General features: G+C 37.4%; 1 protein-coding gene across 1 annotated transcript; it reads left to right on the forward strand.

Annotated features, from left to right (window-relative positions):
* Nucleotides 1-600: 600 nt before the first annotated feature.
* LOC149830005 (putative phospholipid-transporting ATPase 4) lies at nucleotides 601-12,912 on the forward strand. Its single transcript, XM_090016244.1, has 11 exons — nucleotides 601-661; nucleotides 2,617-4,110; nucleotides 4,215-4,325; nucleotides 4,653-4,929; nucleotides 5,052-5,140; nucleotides 5,224-5,311; nucleotides 5,389-5,628; nucleotides 5,757-5,882; nucleotides 11,550-11,648; nucleotides 11,730-11,921; nucleotides 12,023-12,912. The coding sequence occupies exons 2-11, from the start codon at nucleotides 2,618-2,620 to the stop codon at nucleotides 12,659-12,661; spliced, it is 3,354 nt and encodes a 1,117-aa protein (XP_089872370.1). The 5' UTR covers nucleotides 601-661; nucleotide 2,617; the 3' UTR covers nucleotides 12,662-12,912.
* The last annotated feature ends 5,632 nt before the right edge of the window (nucleotides 12,913-18,544 follow it).

Consider the following 18,544-nt stretch of genomic DNA (forward strand, 5'->3'; position numbering starts at 1 on the left):
ATGGACACACGAACACGACATGCCGTGCGTGATCTAAGATGCCACGTCAGTCGCGGGCGAAGGCGACTGGACTGGTTTATCTGGTGCAATTGCAAGTTTGCAACCCTCAATTGGAAGCAGATCAGGTCATGCTGAACATGAGCGTTTTTGCTCTTTGCTCATGCCGACATCGTGGCCATCCGATTTGCATTTTAAAATGCTCAAAAGTCAATAAAACCACGTGGCATTCATCTAAAATGCAAACAAACGGCCACGATGTCGGCATGAGCAAAAACACTCATGTTCAGCATGACCTGATCTGCTTCCCAATTTTTAGTACCTTGAAAATTTTCAGATTTATTAAAAGGCTGTTGAGGTTAGCGTCGGAAGCTGTCCCTGCGTACTGTAGTGTTTTTCACGACGCCTTCTCGGTTAAAGATCTTCGCTTTGTGATTAGTCATTAGACGACGCCGACGTCCTCCCTCCTCCTCCCTACCTTTCTCCGCTGAGAGAGAGAGAGAGAGAGAGAGAGAGAGAGAGACGTCGTCGGAGCCCTCCTTTCCTTCTTCTCCGCTTGCTCTTTCTTTCCTTTTTCTTCTGTTGACTGTCTTCTGACTCGAGTTCGCCTCTCCTTGCGGACGAACGTGCCACGGTTGAGAGATCGATCGAGCGGCCCGGAAAGGTACGTAGTCGATGCTCAGATTGTGTTGCGACCCTGAAAAAATGTGTGAAATACAAAGAATTTTTGCCGGATTCGACTTGTCGGTGCTGGAAATCTCAGAAATAAGGACGTCCGTCCGAGATTTCGGTTTTCTCGTGCCAATCCTTATTTTGAATTCCTTGTTGTGGAAGATCTCTTCATCTCGTCTGGATTTGCATATTGGGTTCTTGATCTGTGCATCGGATGGGAATTTCCATTTCAATTGGGTTTATCACTGTAGGAATGGGGCTTGAGCTTCGCCGTTTGGCTTTTTGTCGATTGTTTCGGTTGATGCATGCCAGAGAAAACTCAGAAGATGGGGACAATGGTTCCAGATTTAGGTTGTTAGGTGCCTAAAAATTGTAGAAAATGGGAACACCCATTTTGCTGAATTGCAAAATCCCAAAACTATGTGCACATTCATAAAAACAAGATTGTATGTGATTCAATTGTTGCGTCTAACTTAACAAAACTATTAACACACTAAAATGATAAAGAGAATAACAACAACAACAACAACAACAACAACAATAATAATAATAATAATAATAATAATAATAATAATAATAATAATAATAATAATAATAATAATAATAATAATAATAATAATAATAATGATGATGATGATGATGATGATGATGATGATGATGATGATGATGATGATGATAATAAACCCCTGAAATCACGAGGGAGATGATCTTCTTGAGGCTTTTGTCCAAAGAGGAATGCGACGACAAAAGCTGAGAACCTGCAGGCATTTTTCTAGGCGGTTTTAGACAGAAAGGAGGAAGGAGGACGACTCATTTAGGGAAAGAGGTAGAGTGGCAACAGAGATAACGGCAAGAAAGGGGAAACCAAAAAGGACAAACAAACAAAGAGGGAAGACTTGATCGGAGTTGTAAAGCATTATCGTGTGATCTTTGTGATTCCCAATCGAAAGATATGGTATATCTGCATAAGTAGACTAGGTTTGGAGCATCAAATGGGTCTCTATTTGGTGTTCTTGATAATCAACCGAGCCTCGATTTGGTGTTTTTGGTTTGACAGTGGCCATCTTATAACTCAATAATTTTCAAACGGGTATAGGTAGTAAAATTTTTATTAGAAAATCAATAGCTACTTGATATGATGTTCTTTATATTTATTCTGTGAGTGTGAATAAATAGGTGTTAGAAAGTTCAAGCTTTTCATTTTCCTTTTATCAAAATTTCAGATTGTCTTGCATTCTTATAGTTGAGACTTTCAGCTGTATTACTTCCATTTGGTTTGTAAGCCAATTTTACCGGCACTTAAAGGTCCTGTTCACCATTATTCAGCAATGGGTCGTAAGAAAGGGCGAAGAATGTAAATTTTTTCCCCTTTTGGTTTTTGGGCGGTGGGTGGGGGTTGGTGTGGAGGTTCACTTGTGGGCAAAGCCTAACTTTGTTCTTCCTTGTATTGATGTTCAGATTCTTCATGCTTCCACACTTAAGTCTTCAGCCTTGGATTTTTCATTTATCTGCCCAGTAGCGTTCTTGGCGAGCTAGAATTACTATTGATCCTGTTCATATGGGCACTTATGATTGGGATGGACACAAACCTATTTCACTGGGTTTAAGGTGAAAAGAGAAGATGGCACGGGAGAGGAAGAAAAGAGGGAAAATACGATGGAGCAAACTCTACACCTTCTCTTGTATCCGACCAAGTGTCTTAGAGTCAGATGGCCCATATCCCCTCCAAGGTCCTGGATTTTCACGGGTCGTCCATTGTAATCAACCACAAATGCACAAGAAGAAACCATTTAGGTACCCAAGCAATTACATATCAACAACAAAGTACAATGCCCTTACTTTTTTACCAAAGGCAACCTTTGAACAGTTCCGTCGAGTTGCCAATCTGTATTTCCTTTTGGCTGCTGTTCTGTCACTAACCCCCGTAAGTCCCTTTTCTGCTGTCAGCATGATTGCTCCATTGGTTTTCGTTGTGGGGCTCAGTATGTTAAAGGAAGCACTGGAAGATTGGCGACGGTTTATGCAAGACATGAAAGTTAATGGCAGAAAGGTAAGTGTTCATAGAGGGGAAGGGAAGTTTGGTAACAAGAGCTGGCAGAAGCTTGAGGTTGGAGATGTTGTGAAGGTGGAGAAAGATCAGTTTTTCCCAGCTGATCTACTCTTACTGTCATCCAGTTATGAAGACGGGATTTGTTATGTCGAGACCATGAATCTAGATGGCGAAACAAACTTGAAGGTTAAAAGAGCCTTGGAGATAACCCTGCCCTTGGATGATGATGTGGCATTTGTGGATTTTGTGGCAACAATTAGATGTGAAGATCCAAACCCTAATCTCTACACATTTGTTGGAAATTTGGAGTACGAACAACAGGTTTTCCCTATTGATCCAAGTCAGGTGCTCCTTAGGGACTCAAAGCTTCGGAATACCCAGTATGTGTATGGGGTGATAATTTTCACTGGTCATGATAGCAAAGTTATGCAGAATGGGACAAAATCCCCATCCAAAAGGAGCACTATCGAAAAGAAAATGGACTATATCATATATTTCCTTTTCACAGTTCTTGTTTTGATATCATTAATCAGCTCTGTTGGTTTTGCGGTGAAGACAAAGTTTTTGATGCCAAAATGGTGGTACCTGGAACCTGAACATAAAACAAATTTGTATGACCCAAGCAAAGCTGCTCTATCTGGGGTCTTTCATCTAGTCACAGCTCTAATCCTGTATGGGTACCTGATACCAATTTCCCTTTATGTTTCAATTGAGATTGTCAAGGTTTTGCAAGCAACATTTATCAACCAAGACCTCCAAATGTATGATGAGGAAACCGGAAACACAGCTCAGGCGCGGACATCAAATTTGAATGAGGAACTTGGGCAGGTTGATACAATTCTATCAGATAAGACAGGTACTCTAACTTGCAACCAGATGGACTTTCTTAAGTGCTCAATTGCTGGTGTATCATATGGTACCGGCTCTAGTGAAGTAGAGATTGCTGCGGCAAAGCATGTGGCTGTTGATCGTAATAGACAGAAAACTGGTTCTACAGATGGCCGAGACTGTCAATACTCATCAGAAAAAGAAGAAAATCTCCAGGCTTCAGAAATAGTGTTGGAGTCTATAACTACTTCCAGATCTGGCAATACCAAAAAACCATCGATAAGAGGATTTAACTTTGAAGATGACCGGCTCATGAATGGGAACTGGTTAAACGAACCCAATGCGGATATCATTTTATTGTTCTTTCGCATATTATCGCTTTGTCACAGTGCCATCCCCGAGCTGAATCCAGACACTAGTAGCTTCAACTATGAAGTAGAATCTCCAGATGAAGGCGCATTTCTTGTTGCTGCAAGAGAGTTTGGTTTTGAATTCTGTAAGAGAACACAAACAAGTGTTTTTGTTCGGGAGCTCTATCCTTCTCCTGCACATCCAATTGAGAGGTTAGGAATCTAACTGTTTTTTTGCAGTTTTCATAATTTAACCTTATCCTGTTTTCCTGAAACAATTTTGGCACGTTACTTTTTCTTTGTTGACACATTTGTAGAGAGTACAAGATACTCAACTTATTGGAGTTTAGCAGCAAAAGGAAACGGATGTCTGTAATTGTGCAAACTGAGGATCGAGAGATTCTTCTTTTGTGCAAGGGTGCTGACAGGTCTGTATGCAGACTCTCTTCCTGGAAATTCATTGTTCATTCATGAACTTGCTGGCTTTTAGTCTTGTATTGAGTTTTTTTACCTCCTTTAATTAATGCTTCATGTTTTCAATGTAAATGGAGCACTTTTTTTATTTGGAGGTTATTGTAGCTCTAATGAAAATATCCAGGTGCTGGCCATGTATTTTGTGGTTCTATTGGTTTATTATTTCCTGTGGGCATAGTAGGCTAAGTTCTTCCAACAGATGAGTTGCAATTTCTCCAAAGATATGTTCATTCGAGTCTTTCAACGTGTTTGATCTTTATGTAGTACCTTAAACCATGCAGCATAATATTTGAAAGGCTGGCAAAAAATGGGAGGAAATACGAGCAGGATACAAATAAGCATCTAAATGAATATGGAGAAGCAGGACTGCGTACATTAGCTCTGGCTTACAGGAAGCTTGAAGAGTCCGATTATTTGGCTTGGAATGCAGATTTTCTCAAAGCAAGGACTACCATAGGGCCCGACCGGGAACATTTACTTGAACGGGTGTCAGAGTTGATGGAAAAGGATTTGGTTCTGGTTGGTGCAACTGCTGTTGAAGATAAATTGCAGAAGGGGGTCTCTCTCTCTCTCTCTCTCTCTCGTGCATGTGTGTGGCTGTTAACTCTAGCATGATGCCATTCCAAAACTTTTATGTTTTGTTTCCCTCAATCAAGCCTTTCTTTTTTCTTCTGTCACAGGTTCCTGAGTGTATAGATAAACTTGCCCAGGCTGGTCTAAAGATATGGGTGCTGACTGGTGACAAAATGGAGACTGCAATCAACATCGGGTAAGCTTCAACTAGTTACAACATGGAATAATTTAGTTTGCATTGGCAGATCTGGCTGCTGAGCTAGTTACAATTTGTTGCAGATATGCTTGCAGTTTGCTTCGCCAAGGCATGAAACAGATCTGCTTAACTACAATTAACACGGAATTGCTAAACCAAGATCACAACAAGGTAAGATTTGTTGCATTTTCTGAAGAAATTGTTTAGTGTATTCTTGTAGCATAGATCACCAAGATATTTATTGTCAGGCTTTGTTCGTTTGTTTGGTGACTGATCAGGCTGTGAAAGAAAATATTTTACTGCAAATAACAAATGCTGCACAAATGATCAGGCTTGAGAAAGACCCTCATGCTGCATTTGCTTTGATCATTGATGGAAAGGCTTTATCTTATGCCTTGGAGGATGATCTAAAGCATCATTTCCTGAGTTTGGCAGTAGAATGTGCATCTATCATTTGTTGCCGTGTTTCTCCAAAGCAAAAGGCACTGGTAAACATTGATTTTGGTTATATTTCAATGTATTATAAACTTCCAGTTTCTTCACACTCCTGTAAGTCATATAGAGAAAAGCTGTTTCAACTTGTTTCTTTATTATTGGTGGTTTGCCACCTGTCTAGGTGACAAGACTGGTTAAAGAAGGAACGGGTAAAACAACTTTGGCTGTTGGTGATGGAGCCAATGATGTTGGCATGATTCAGGAGGCAGATATTGGTGTTGGAATTAGTGGAGTAGAGGGAATGCAGGTAATGCAATGCAGTGTCTCCATGTTTCTAATCTATCTTTTATCAGTTTATCCAAACCTTGAAATTCATGATTTATGTGTGCAATGTGTAGAACTATATCACAGGGATTCGGCTAGACAGGTACCGCACCCGCGTCGACGGGACACGATGTGGGTGCGGGAGCGGGTGCGGCACCCGGTGCGGTCAACACACCCAGGGTCATTTTGATACATCTTTTTTATTTTTTATTTTAAATTTTGCCCTATGAAATGGTACAAGGGTGATTCTTTGGACAAATCAGAGGTGCCGGAAAAATGCAAAGGGTGTTTTGGAAGGGGTGTTGTTTTAGAGTTGATACCTGGGGATTTGAAGGCAATAGGAAAAGGTTGCAGAGTCCTTGTTGCAGTAGCTCCTGCTGCAACTGCACCACTGGGGACATCGTATAAATCGCTCGACCTGCCCTCACTGTTATAAAAGGTGGGGCTGTTGTCACAACGGGAGAAGGGAGGCATTCTAAAGGGGAACACATCGGTGCGAGACAGCTTTTGAGGCGCCGGACTAATACCTTCCCTCTCTTCACCGGAATCATTCACGGCCAAGGCTGCTGCTGCGCCTGCAAAGCTCCCTGCTGTGCCTGCACTACTACTGCCCCGGTCTCTGATGCGCAACCAATCTCCCCCTTTCATCCTTTGCTGCTTCCCATGCTTCCAACATTCGGCTTTTGGGACAAATTAGTAAAGCTAACGCTGCTGCCCCTTATTACTTCAAATCACATCACACTAACCCTTGACATGTCTCGAGTGTTGCACCCAACCAGGGTTGGGGACTCTAACCAAAGTTCCTTCACGTGATGCACTAACTAATTCCCCCCAACTAGTCTCACCTCCACTTCCAGAAGGAAAAAGCGCAAAACACAAAATCTCCAAATATCTTATTATATGTCATAAAGAAATCTAAAAATGTAAAGGTAGAAAAGATGGGTGGAGGCGGTACGGTCACGGAAATAGAGGTCAAAACTAATAAGATATTGACTGGTGATTTTAAAGCCTGAGTAATTACATCCTGACCAAGGAGATACAATGATATTCTACTTAAATTAAACTAATGGGTCTTGGTTTGATCTTCTTTATAACCATTACAATAAAAAAAATGACGTGAGCACTTGATGTGGTGAAATGAGGTTTGTGGGTCAGAGGGGAAAGGGCGGGCAGCTAAGGTCAAGGCCGTGCCCGGCCAGTTAATTATTTTGCTAGAAAGTGACGTGAGCCTAGCTGGTGGTGGTATTGATTAGGCCTTGCCCGGAACAGAACGGCCTTGCCCAGGACCCGCGTTGGGGGAACCCGGACCCTTTATCTCTCTCTTTCTCTCTCTCTCTCTCTCTCTCTCTCTCTCTATATATATATATATATATATATATATATATATATATATATATATATATATATTTTTTTTTTTAATTTTTTTTTGCGCACCCCCACACCTGGGTTTTTTGGAAGTGCCGAATCCCCGCACTCGCTCCCGCACCCGCACCCATGTGACTTAGGTGTAGAACAATAACACTAACTTTTCCAACACATTGAATGAACTGCCTTCCTCAGCCTGGCAAAGTGGCATGAAACCGGGGGGAAAAAATGAGTTATGTATAAGCTGTGGGTTGTTTTAATGGTCTGAAGATTCACAATTTGTAGTAAGGACAAGTTGTAAAACATATCTGGATGCGTGTATCACAGTTATTAAGGAAAAATCATAAAAAATTTCTAAAATTTACTGAATGGTGGATTTTAACTATAACATGCAAGGAAGCAGTAATCAATATACATGAAGTTAAACTCTATGAACATTAAATCTACATGTACGCATTGTTCTCTGACAAGCGAGTATACATGGGTATATACGACTTTATGCTATATGTATAGATGCCATTTAACTTTGTAGGCACCTTGTGCTGTAGGATTGGTAATCAAAACATAAGTACAGTTGAAACAAGAAGAAACTCAATATGAGATGATCAGACAGTAAACAAATTCCAAGGTGTAAATGTAACAAATACTGGCTCTACTAATCTAACAGGGATAAAGTAATGATGTTGATAAACTGATAAAAGTATATAAAAGAAATCCATAGTTCATGCTTATAAAAAAATGACAGCCAACAAGAAGATACTTAAAGGAACAACGAATTAGAGAGAAACCCTAAAAGAACTGAAGGAAGGAAAAAAACAAGTTTCTTCTCTCCTGATGAAAACTTATGAAAATGAAATACCTGAAAGAGGTTTTCAAAAGAACATTGGAGCTAGGGAAGATAAGTAATCTTTCTAGTTTTTTATGTTCATTACTTCCACGAGGATGGATAAGGCAGCTCCTTTCAAGCTCTTCTTTTTTTCTTCTCTCAAACCCCTACTGAGAATCTCTATCCTTCCCTATTCTCTCCACCCCTCTCAAACATTAAATGAACCTTTCTAGTTTTCTCTGCCAGCTTTACAACAGAAGTATCAGTCTTTTAAGGAATATAACAACAAAAAAAGATTAAAGTTATATACTTTTTATTAGTCATATTCCTAAAAAAGAGAATAAAAAGTATGTTGTACAATTAAGTTCGCTAAATTAACAGTCCAAGCTCAGCATAGATTTGACTTCAATAGGTAATCAAGCTCAGCTCAAGCAACACCAATCTTTAATGTGTTTGAAGGAAAATTATAGTGTTATACCACAAATAGCCACCAACTCCAGACCATCCCTTATCTTTTGCCTTTGTTTCTAATCCATGACTGAAGATAAGATTTTAGAAACAAGTGGCATGCTGAACCTGAGCCATCACATCAATTCATGCATATTTGAAAGGAGGAGCAGAACCAAATAAGATATACTGATAATTTCTGCAGCACATTATAAAAGAGTTGGGAAAGTAGATCCCTTTCTTCATCAAGGTAGACTGGTAAGGTGACTTGTCTTTAGAAATGTCCATGTTAAGGCTCTTTGGCTCCATAGTTACATCGTCTGTAGAAATGAACCATGTTTTCCTCCACAGCTACCTAAATGAACAATGCAGAAACTCTCTCTCTAGCTGACAGCAGGTTCTAATAGGTTAGTATAGCATGAAGCTGCAGTAAGCACCCTCATGTTGTGCTCCTCAACTGGAGTCTGTCACCGACTCACCAGCATCATCATGCTCAACAATGCTGGTTTTGTATATGTTTTATTCTGCATTTGTAGTTTATTTATTCAGGTTATCTTACAATAGTTGTCTTAGAATGGATAATGTAGGAGTGATTAAAAAAAATTCATATTTACCTTAGTTCTGAATAGAGCTCAAACTTGTTATAAAGTTCATAAATAAAACCAAATAAAGTTCAAGGTTAGCTGGTCAAGCTTGTGACGAGCTTAGTTCAATGTTTGTTATGAAGCAAAGCGTAAACAACCTAAAGATTGCTTGTTTAAATTCCATTCTATGATTATTGAGTTGCATTCTTACACACTTGAGAGGCAAAGCCTCTATACTATCTTTCTCATGGTGGTTGCATATGCTAAGTCTAGGCAATGAGGATGAGGCAGCTTAGCGTTCACCTACAACTTGAATTATTCCTTTCTGATAATCTAGAGACGCTCTATGTTCTAAGGCTTGTGTCTCATGAATCCATTGGCTGAATCACTAGTCATTATTTCCCTTGATATCACTATACTACAGTAGTTCTTTGGATGTATAGAACATTACAATTTATTATATGAATAAAATAATCCATAGATTGTCACATTTGCACTTCATAACATTAAAGCAAAATTTCCAAAGGTACCTAACATTTGCCGGATTCCCTAAAAGGTTTCTACCTTTTCAATAAAGGCATTTCACGATCTTAAGTTGAAACCAGTCCACCACTGTTGTAGATGAAAACTGTAAGGGTGACAATGAACAAACTATTTTGCTTTCATGCCTGTCAAAAGACTATTTTTCCTGTCCCTTTCTGTGTGGACCTATCATCAGTAATAATTCAACAACAAAAGTTACTGTCATCTTGATGATCATATTCCTAGAAGCAACTCCAACCCCTAATCCAAGCTCCAGCCGAGGATCAAGTTTCTTTTTCAATGTTTAACTCTAAAATTGAATGAGATTAAGCATTAATCATAGAATTTATGGGGAATCCAGTTGTGCACTTTACCATGATTGAAAAGATTGAGAATGAGACTTGCCTTAAGAAGATATAATCTGTCTTCCTCGGTGACTTCTGTCCCTCCAAGCAATTCAGCGTTAGGTTTCTTAAACTTGTGAAAAAGTTGTGGTGGGTATGGGCCTTGCTTCTTTGGAAGGTTGGATTTCCTGTTCTAGCCATTAAATGCCAAGGGATGACAAGATCTAGAATTTCTCCATCCTTCTTCTTTGTTATATGAGCAGTGAAGTGATAAGGCTCTGCCAGACCGGCCAGAGAGAGAGAGAGAGAGAGAGAGAGAGAGAGAGAGAGAGATTCAAATAGCTATCCATAGTTATAATGATTTAAAAAAGTAATGACATGCATTTTTTTATCATTTTCAAAAACCAATACTTAAGGTAATGGAATTTATTTTTGGAAAGTATAGGCAGTTTTTAAGAAATCATACAATGTTAGTTACCCACCTGAAAATTTCCCTGAACAGAAACATGGCTGTAGGTGGTATGGGCCTTATATCCAGAGCAGGTCATGGATCAAGTGAATAAGAGCATAGTCACAAATATCGGTCTTGGCTATATCTCAGCGAGGTAATTTCTCGTGATAATATTGGTTTAGTTGATAAATCTTGGGAAAAACTCGGTGCTTAAAAAAATTTTAAATTTTAAAAATATAAAAATAGTAGAAATAAGTAAGAAAAATAACATGTTTAGATAATAAAATGCACATATAATGAGAAAATAAGTAAAAAATATAAAATCAAGAAGAAAAACATAGTTAAGATATAGAAAAGTAAAAAAGTAAAAGGTAACTCATAGTATCGTGATATTATTGCTATAATACCGTGACATATATAAATTTCTGATATTTTCAAAATATCATGATATTTTGCCTTTAATATTGCTTTATGAATTTACAACTATATTATCGCTATATTTTCAAAATATCGCCTATCTATGAATAAGAGCAGGAAACAAAAATCACTAAGGGATGCAACCAAAATATCAACAATAATTGGTTTGACTTAAATACTTGTGAAGTTGTATGTATATATATAGATATTAAAATTTAATGTATGATATTTTGAGATCATTGGTAAGTGTAAAACATGATGGAGCTGCTAAACTTGTGTTCCTTCAATAAGTGCTAACATAAAATCTTAACCCAACCTAACATTTGGAGAGTCCTGACCATCATCCTCTGCATGCAAATGTGCAGGCACATGCATGCCTACACACACACATGCCAGAACTTATGCATGTGATGAAGCACTGTTTTCAAGGTTTGGGCTGTTCAACATTCCATCACTGTTTTTTTTTATTCCAACGCCTGTCTAAAGGTGACATAAGGTCAACTTTATTTTCTGGTTAGAACTCTTTTTACCATGGATACATGACCGAGTGATAGAAATACCCCAGCACTCCTAATATCATGTAAAATGTTGACGTGATCAAAAGAAAATATGCTGATGTAGGCTCCAAATAATTGCTTTTGCATCAACAGCTGAAAAAATATTTAGATGCGCTCATGATTTTATTCTTCTGCAGGCAGTGATGGCTAGCGACTTCTCCATCTCTCAGTTTCGATTTCTGGAGAGGCTTCTTGTAGTCCATGGACATTGGTGTTATAAGCGGATAGCTCAGATGGTGAGACATTTCTTAATATTATCAGCTCCATACTTAGCACTGGATGTGGTTATCTAAAATATGTTCCTTGAACTGCTTCAGATTTGCTATTTCTTCTATAAAAATATTGCCTTTGGGCTTACCATCTTCTACTTTGAGGCGTTCACTGGCTTTTCGGGGCAGTCAGTTTATGATGATTGGTACATGCTTCTGTTCAATGTCATTCTTACTTCATTACCAGTTATATCCTTGGGAGTGTTTGAGCAAGACGTTTCCTCTGAGGTCTGCTTGCAGGTAGGTTCATTCACATCATCTTTGGCTAATGCTGAAAAAACAGGGTTATGCTCACTGTGTCTGGCTCACCCTTGTTCTTTTGATTCATCTGTTGTCTCTAGTTTCCTGCATTGTACCAACAAGGATCAAAGAATCTCTTCTTCGATGGGTATAGGATTTTTGGTTGGATGGTGAATGGATTATATTCTTCCCTTATAATTTTTTTCCCCACCGTTTTTATCCTCGGAGAGCAAGCATTCCGTGCTGGGGGTGAGACTGCAGACATGGCCACTGTTGGAGCAACCATGTTCACCTGTATCATCTGGACAGTGAATTGTCAAATTGCCCTTACCATGAGTCATTTCACGTGGATTCAGCATCTATTTGTATGGGGAAGCATCTGCGCTTGGTATCTCTTTCTGCTTCTCTATGGCATGTTATCACCATCCATAACGGGAAACTCCTTCCGGATTTTTATAGATGTGGTTGCCCCTGCACCCATCTACTGGATTGTAACCCTTTTGATCACTGCTACCTGCAACTTCCCCTATTTTTCCCATATCTCATTCCAAAGGACATTCCATCCCCTGGACCACCATATCATACAGGAGATCAAGTACTACAAGAAAGATGTTGAGGATGAGCACATGTGGAGAAGAGAAAGATCCAAGGCCCGGCAGAAGACAAAGATTGGGCTTACAGCAAGAGTAGAGGCTAAAATCAGGCAGTTAAGAGCAAAGATGCAAAAGAAGCAATCTTGATTGAGTCCACAGTCCGAACTGCCATCTCCTCCAGTGTCGGGTCCATGACATTTTTTTTTTCCATTTTGGATTTTTTAGTCTTGCATTTTTTTGTTTTTTTGCTTCACTTATTCATTCCATATAATAATTTTAGTTTGGGGTTGTTTCCCATTATAGTGGCTGTTAAGATGTATGTATTATAGTCTTTTCGACAAAAGTCTTTCAGGTTATAATTCATAAGATCATAGTTCTCATGAGCTTATATCTTTTCATCCGTCTCCTCCTGTGCGCTTTTGTGCCTTTTCTGCTTTTACTTTGTTGATCGGGCTATGACAAAAAAAGGTCAAACTGAGAACTCAAAAGATAGGGGTGAATGTTTACCGTGCTTGCTAATGTTTAAGAAGGGCCAATGATACTAACCAAAACTTCAATTTTATCCTGTTTTTAACTGTTTTTCAAAATTCTCTTATTTGTTTTCTCAGAAAATTCAAAAATCTGAGAGTCCTAGTTCAATTAGGACTCTGTCTCCAGAGTCTCAGTTGAATCAGAACTCTGGTTTATTTCAATATTTGTTATTGTTTTCACTGTTTTCACAACTTTCTTCATCTATTTTTCAGAAAAATACCAAAAAATCTAGAGTTTCAGTCCGATTAAGACTCTGTCCAGGAGTCTTGGTCCAGTCAGAAGTCTGTTTTGAAGTCTGTTTTTACTTCCATTTTTGTTCCTTTCTATTTGTTTTCAAAAATTAGGTCATTTTGTAGAGTCCAGTTAATCCAGAACTCTATTTCAGAGTTCTGATTGAGTGAGGAGTCTAACCCTGACTGTATTTTCTGACTCGTTCCACCATTTCTGATAAAATCTTTTCAAAAACTCCTTCATTTGGCTTTTAAAATCCAAAATCTCAGAGTCCTAAAATTTTAGGACTCTAACCCGGAGTTTCAGTTCGCTTGAGACTCTATTACCAAAAATTTTAAATTTCAATTGTTGATTTTAACCCCTTTTCAAAGTTATTTTCAAGGTTTATTTCAAATTTTTTAAAACCTGATGTGGGCCCACTCAGTTGGCGCCATATCCAGAGGAGTTCTAACCAAGTTGGAACCCTGTGCCATTTCAAAACTTTTAATTCCAAGTTTACTTTTGAAAATCTTTTGAAAATTCTATCAATTTCAAGCTTTAAAATCGTTTTTGAAAATTCAAGTGGGGCCCACTCAGGGTGGCGCCACATTTGAGAAAGTCAGGGTTAGACTAGGGTTTGTCAGTGTCCTAGTTAGTTTTAGAAGTTTAGAAGAGTCAAAATCTATTTTAAAAATCTAATTTTTTTAATTTGGTTTTTAAGCTATTGTTTTTAAAGGTTTAAGTTAAAACTTTAAAAACCAAATGTGGAAAAATGCCAAGTGACGCCACATTTGGGGGTCTTTAGGGTTAATTAAAAGTTTAATTAGAGGTTAATTAAGGTTAATTAGGTTAGGGGTATATAGGTAACTCTACCCAAAAATCCCCCCCCCCCTTTAGAAGTCCAAATTTTTCAAAACTCTTAATTTTTAAACCTAAATTTTTTTTATAAATAATCTCCATAGGGGGGTCAACCTCCCTATCTCTCTCCTCTTGGATTCTTGGAGCCTCTCTCTCCTCTCCAGCCCTTCCCCCATTGTGCAACCTCAAGGTAATAATTTCTTAATTTTGTTTTAGTTTTATTTAATGCTTTTTCATATTTTAACATGGATTTAGCCATTGGTGCCTTCTATTGCATGGATTAAACCATAGATTTAACCTCAAGAACGGTCTAAGAAGGTGATCTAACCTTGTTTTACTGTTTTTCCAAGGATTCTAATCTGTTAGAATCGATTATTGTATTGATTTTCATGTTCTTAACCATGAAAACATGAGATTTACCCGTTAAATGGGTTAAATCCATGATTTTAAAGGTAAATATTAATTCCAGCCATGGATTCTCTGTGTTTTATTTATTTTTTTACTTATTCATGTTTATTACATGTGTTCCAGTATATAAATTAATTTTGTTTTACTGTTTGGATATTATTTTATTTGTTCTCATTGATTAATGCATGTTTTATTAAGTTTTATTAAATTTCTGTGTGTTTTAAGCTTTGATCAATAAAGAGCATGTTATTTCATATTGAAGTACTTACTGTAAATTTCTGATTTTTTTATATATGATATACGGATATGTCAGTGAACTACTGTAAAAAAATCAGATGTTTTGGGATTCGGGAACTCTATTAAAAAAATAAAAGATTAAACTGTGATTTTCAATCATTTAGAATCGTTGTTGAAATTCATAGGTAACTTGCAGTTGTGTTATTTTTCTCATCCAATATCCAATTCAAGATCCGTAAAATGCAGTGGCTTCATATTGATGTGAACTATTTACTATGAAATTTTGATAATTGTTTGCCACTATTTGTATTTTTCCTCTGTCAGAGAATCAGATTTAAAATTTAAAACTCGTTAGGGTTTACCAAAACCCTAATCTGACTTGTGCTGATCATAGGTCTTAAATCGTAGATCCGATTCAGGATATGTAAAAAATGAAGTTCATTATTTTTATGTCTACTATTCACTTCTGAAATTTCAGAAATTTTTTATTAAGTGTGCTATTTATTTCTATATTTTCAATCGGAAGTACCTGTTTTAACCAATTTTATATTCATTAAATTTTAGTCCATATTGCCGGAAAGGTTTCGCCCTCATCGAATATGATTTTTCAGATCTGTAAAAAAGAGATTTTCTGTTTTTATGTCTAGTTTACCTATGTAAAATTTCAGAAATTTCTATGGTGAATTGGTCCCTGATTCGGGTCTAACACTGAAACTGGTCTATGTCCACGGGTGAAAATAGCTTATTTTAGGGTTTTAATGCAATTTTTGAATTGGAATAATGTAAAAAATATAATTTTATAATTCCAATCTGATTTTAGGGTTATAATAAGTGTAGGTGCCGATTTGTATGAATTTTAAAATCCATTTGATGCTTGAATGGATCAAATTGCAAAACAGGGTATCTGTAGGATCCAGAAACACTGCCAAAATTGTGATTTTTGTGATATTTCTTGATTTTTGTGTATAAGTTCATGTTTTTAGGGTTTTTTTCATGTTTAGGATCATATTAGAATACTTTATGATTAATTTTATGTTTATTTGACTTCATTTAGACCCTAAAACCAAAGTTTTTCCCAAAATATTTTCTGAAAAACCCTGATTTCAAGGCCATAGACTTGCTATCAGGGGCATTTTGGTTATTTGACCTCAATTTCGAAATTCTAAACCCTAATTGTCATATTTTTAATCATTCCATATCATTTTTTATTCAATTTATCCTTATTTGTATTTTAAAACTTGCATTTTACAAAATATCTTTCTGAAAACCCTGGTTTCAAGGCCATAGTCTTGCTATCAGGGGTATTTTGTTCATTTTGACCCCAATTTCGAATTTTCAAATCTAATCTTTATTATTTCTTTAGTTTTATTCCTTATTTCATTAAGTTTATATCAGGGAATCATGGAAAGAGGCTTATATCTAGCAAAATCCAGCAATTTTCAGATATTGTTGGATAAACCTAGAAAAGCCAACATATCTTCACTAATCCATTTTTCTAGTTTTGCAGGGACATTAAAGACTTTATTTTTCTGTATTTAAATTCAATTAGTGATGTAAATTGTAATTAAATTTGGAATAAGAATTTCAATTCATGCATAGATTAGGATTTGCATTGCATATAGTTTTAAACTTTGATATATAACTGCTATGAATGCCAATTCATGCATATTTTTATAAATTCACTATTGTCTACACGAATGACACGTGCACTAACTCTTATGGAGTTGACAAACTCGGTGGAATTCGTATTTATGGCCATAGTCAGAATACGAGTGAGACCCAGATTTGTGATCTTCGTATTAGCCACATTCAGCCTACACTATTAGGCTAACTTCAAAATACACTGCATTTCTCAAAAATACAAAAGGATTTTCTCAATTCCTCAAAATCATGACTTTCAAATCCATATTCATTCATTTCATTCATTTGCAAATCCCAATTCCAATTCCAAGAAATTGATTTTCTCAAAATTTTCTAAGTTTTATACAGAAATCGATTTTCTCAAAAACATTGAGTTTTCAAAGGATATTTCAAGTGTTTCTCAATTTCAAAATTCAATTTTCTAAGTTATATTTTCAATTTCAAAGTTTGAATTCAGAGAAATCAAGTTTTTCCAAAGTTATTCCAAATTTCTTAGAATCGATTTTCACAAAACCCTTATATTTCTTCAGAAATCGATTTTCACTTTCTCAGAAACATTCTCTCAATCATGATTCACGATTTTCAAAGGACTTTTCCAAAAAATTTCCAAGTATTTCAAATCTCAGAAGCAAACATCATTTTTCAACCTGCATTTTCAGAAAATTCATAGCACATGCCTGATTCTTTGTGCATTTAGGAAATACAACACGATTTAGACAAGTTGAGCAAAGCTAAGCACACTTTTGATCCTTGGTTCAATTACCCCTGGTAAAGGCACCAGACACGGTTGAACCTCGTACCGACAGGCGAGTCTCATTCTTTGAAATTATCCCGTATTTTAAAACGGAGGCGAGTTATTTTCAAAAACTTTTTCAAAGGTCAGTTTGACTTGAAAAGTAAAAATTTTGCGATGACAACAGTGCTATAAAAGGCCCAATCCAGTATTCAGAAGATGAACCTTATCTCAGCCTTCGGCAAGATAAAGGTATCTGCCAAGCTCGTTGGGGCATCCCCTGAGGTGGCCAAAAAAATGCCATGGTTTCCCAAACACTTCATCAAGCCCGCCCTAGAGGAAAGTGAGGCATCTGCACAAAAGCCGATAACTGCCTTATCCAATGTCTCAATTATGGACTTAGCACAGGATTCCGCAAAACATCAACAAGTATTGGATGATCTACTACGAAAAATCAAGGTGAATCCAAGCATAGCTCCTGAAGACATGGCTTAGATAGTCAATCAGGCCATGACGAATGCTCCCATTACTTTTTCAGATGAGGATCTCCCCAAGCCTCATGTATTTCACAACAATGCTCTGTATATTGTGATCCGAACAAGAGGAATGATTGTTCCTCATGTGCTGATAGATGGAGGCAACAACCTTAATATATGCCCAGAAATGACAACCAAAGTCTTGAGAATCAAAGAAGAGGAATACATCCCGGACCCAATCACCATCTATGGGTTCGATAATCATGGTCAGACGGCGAATGAAAAAATCATCCTAGAGATCTTCATTGATTATTCTGTCCATTCAGTTCTCTTCCATGTGGTCAATGCGCCACCAACGTACAATCTGTTGTTAGGATGACCATGGATCCACAACACGAATGCAGTGCCCTCTACTCTTCATTAGTGCGTCAAATGGTCAAAAGGTGGAATGATCACAACAATCTTGGGAGAAGATTCAGAACAAAGGTTAGCACAACCCATTGTTCCCAGACCCACTTTCACTAGCGATATCCCTAGTATCAAGGGAATTAAAGAGGTCAGTTTTGAAGAGAATTCAGGAATACTACAGATGGCAGAGCAACCAGAGCATACAATAACCATGACTCAATGGAGAGGCCCACAATTCTTCAAGATTGGAGGGAAAATTGACTACAGTATATTCAAGGATCATCCCCTATTTTCTCAATTTATGAAGGCCAAAAAGGGATTTGATCTTTTAGTAAAGCATGGTTATCAGCCTTTCAAAGGCTTGAGGAAGAATGGAGATGGTCGTCTCGAGCCAGTAATTCCTCAGCACTATCCTCAAGGAGCAGGATTGGGTTTCACTGGCAAAAGATCACAAAAGAGCACTGTTTTTGTTAAAGGAGCGCACTGAGGGCATCTGCTGTCTTTTAATTTCTATTCTTTTGTCTTTGC

Source organism: Nuphar pumila, chromosome 8 (genome assembly GCF_984573655.1).
Source record: "Nuphar pumila chromosome 8, dmNupPumi1.hap1.1, whole genome shotgun sequence".
Lineage (NCBI taxonomy): Eukaryota > Viridiplantae > Streptophyta > Magnoliopsida > Nymphaeales > Nymphaeaceae > Nuphar > Nuphar pumila.

Excerpts from the sequence above, each read along its gene's own strand:
- LOC149830005 (XM_090016244.1), top strand. The coding sequence starts at position 2,618 with ATGATTGCTCCATTGGTTTTCGTTGTGGGGCTCAGTATGTTAAAGGAA. Across the intron at positions 5,141-5,223 it reads GAGACTGCAATCAACATCGG|ATATGCTTGCAGTTTGCTTC; the intron begins GTAAGCTTCAAC and ends AATTTGTTGCAG. Across the intron at positions 5,629-5,756 it reads CTCCAAAGCAAAAGGCACTG|GTGACAAGACTGGTTAAAGA; the intron begins GTAAACATTGAT and ends CCACCTGTCTAG.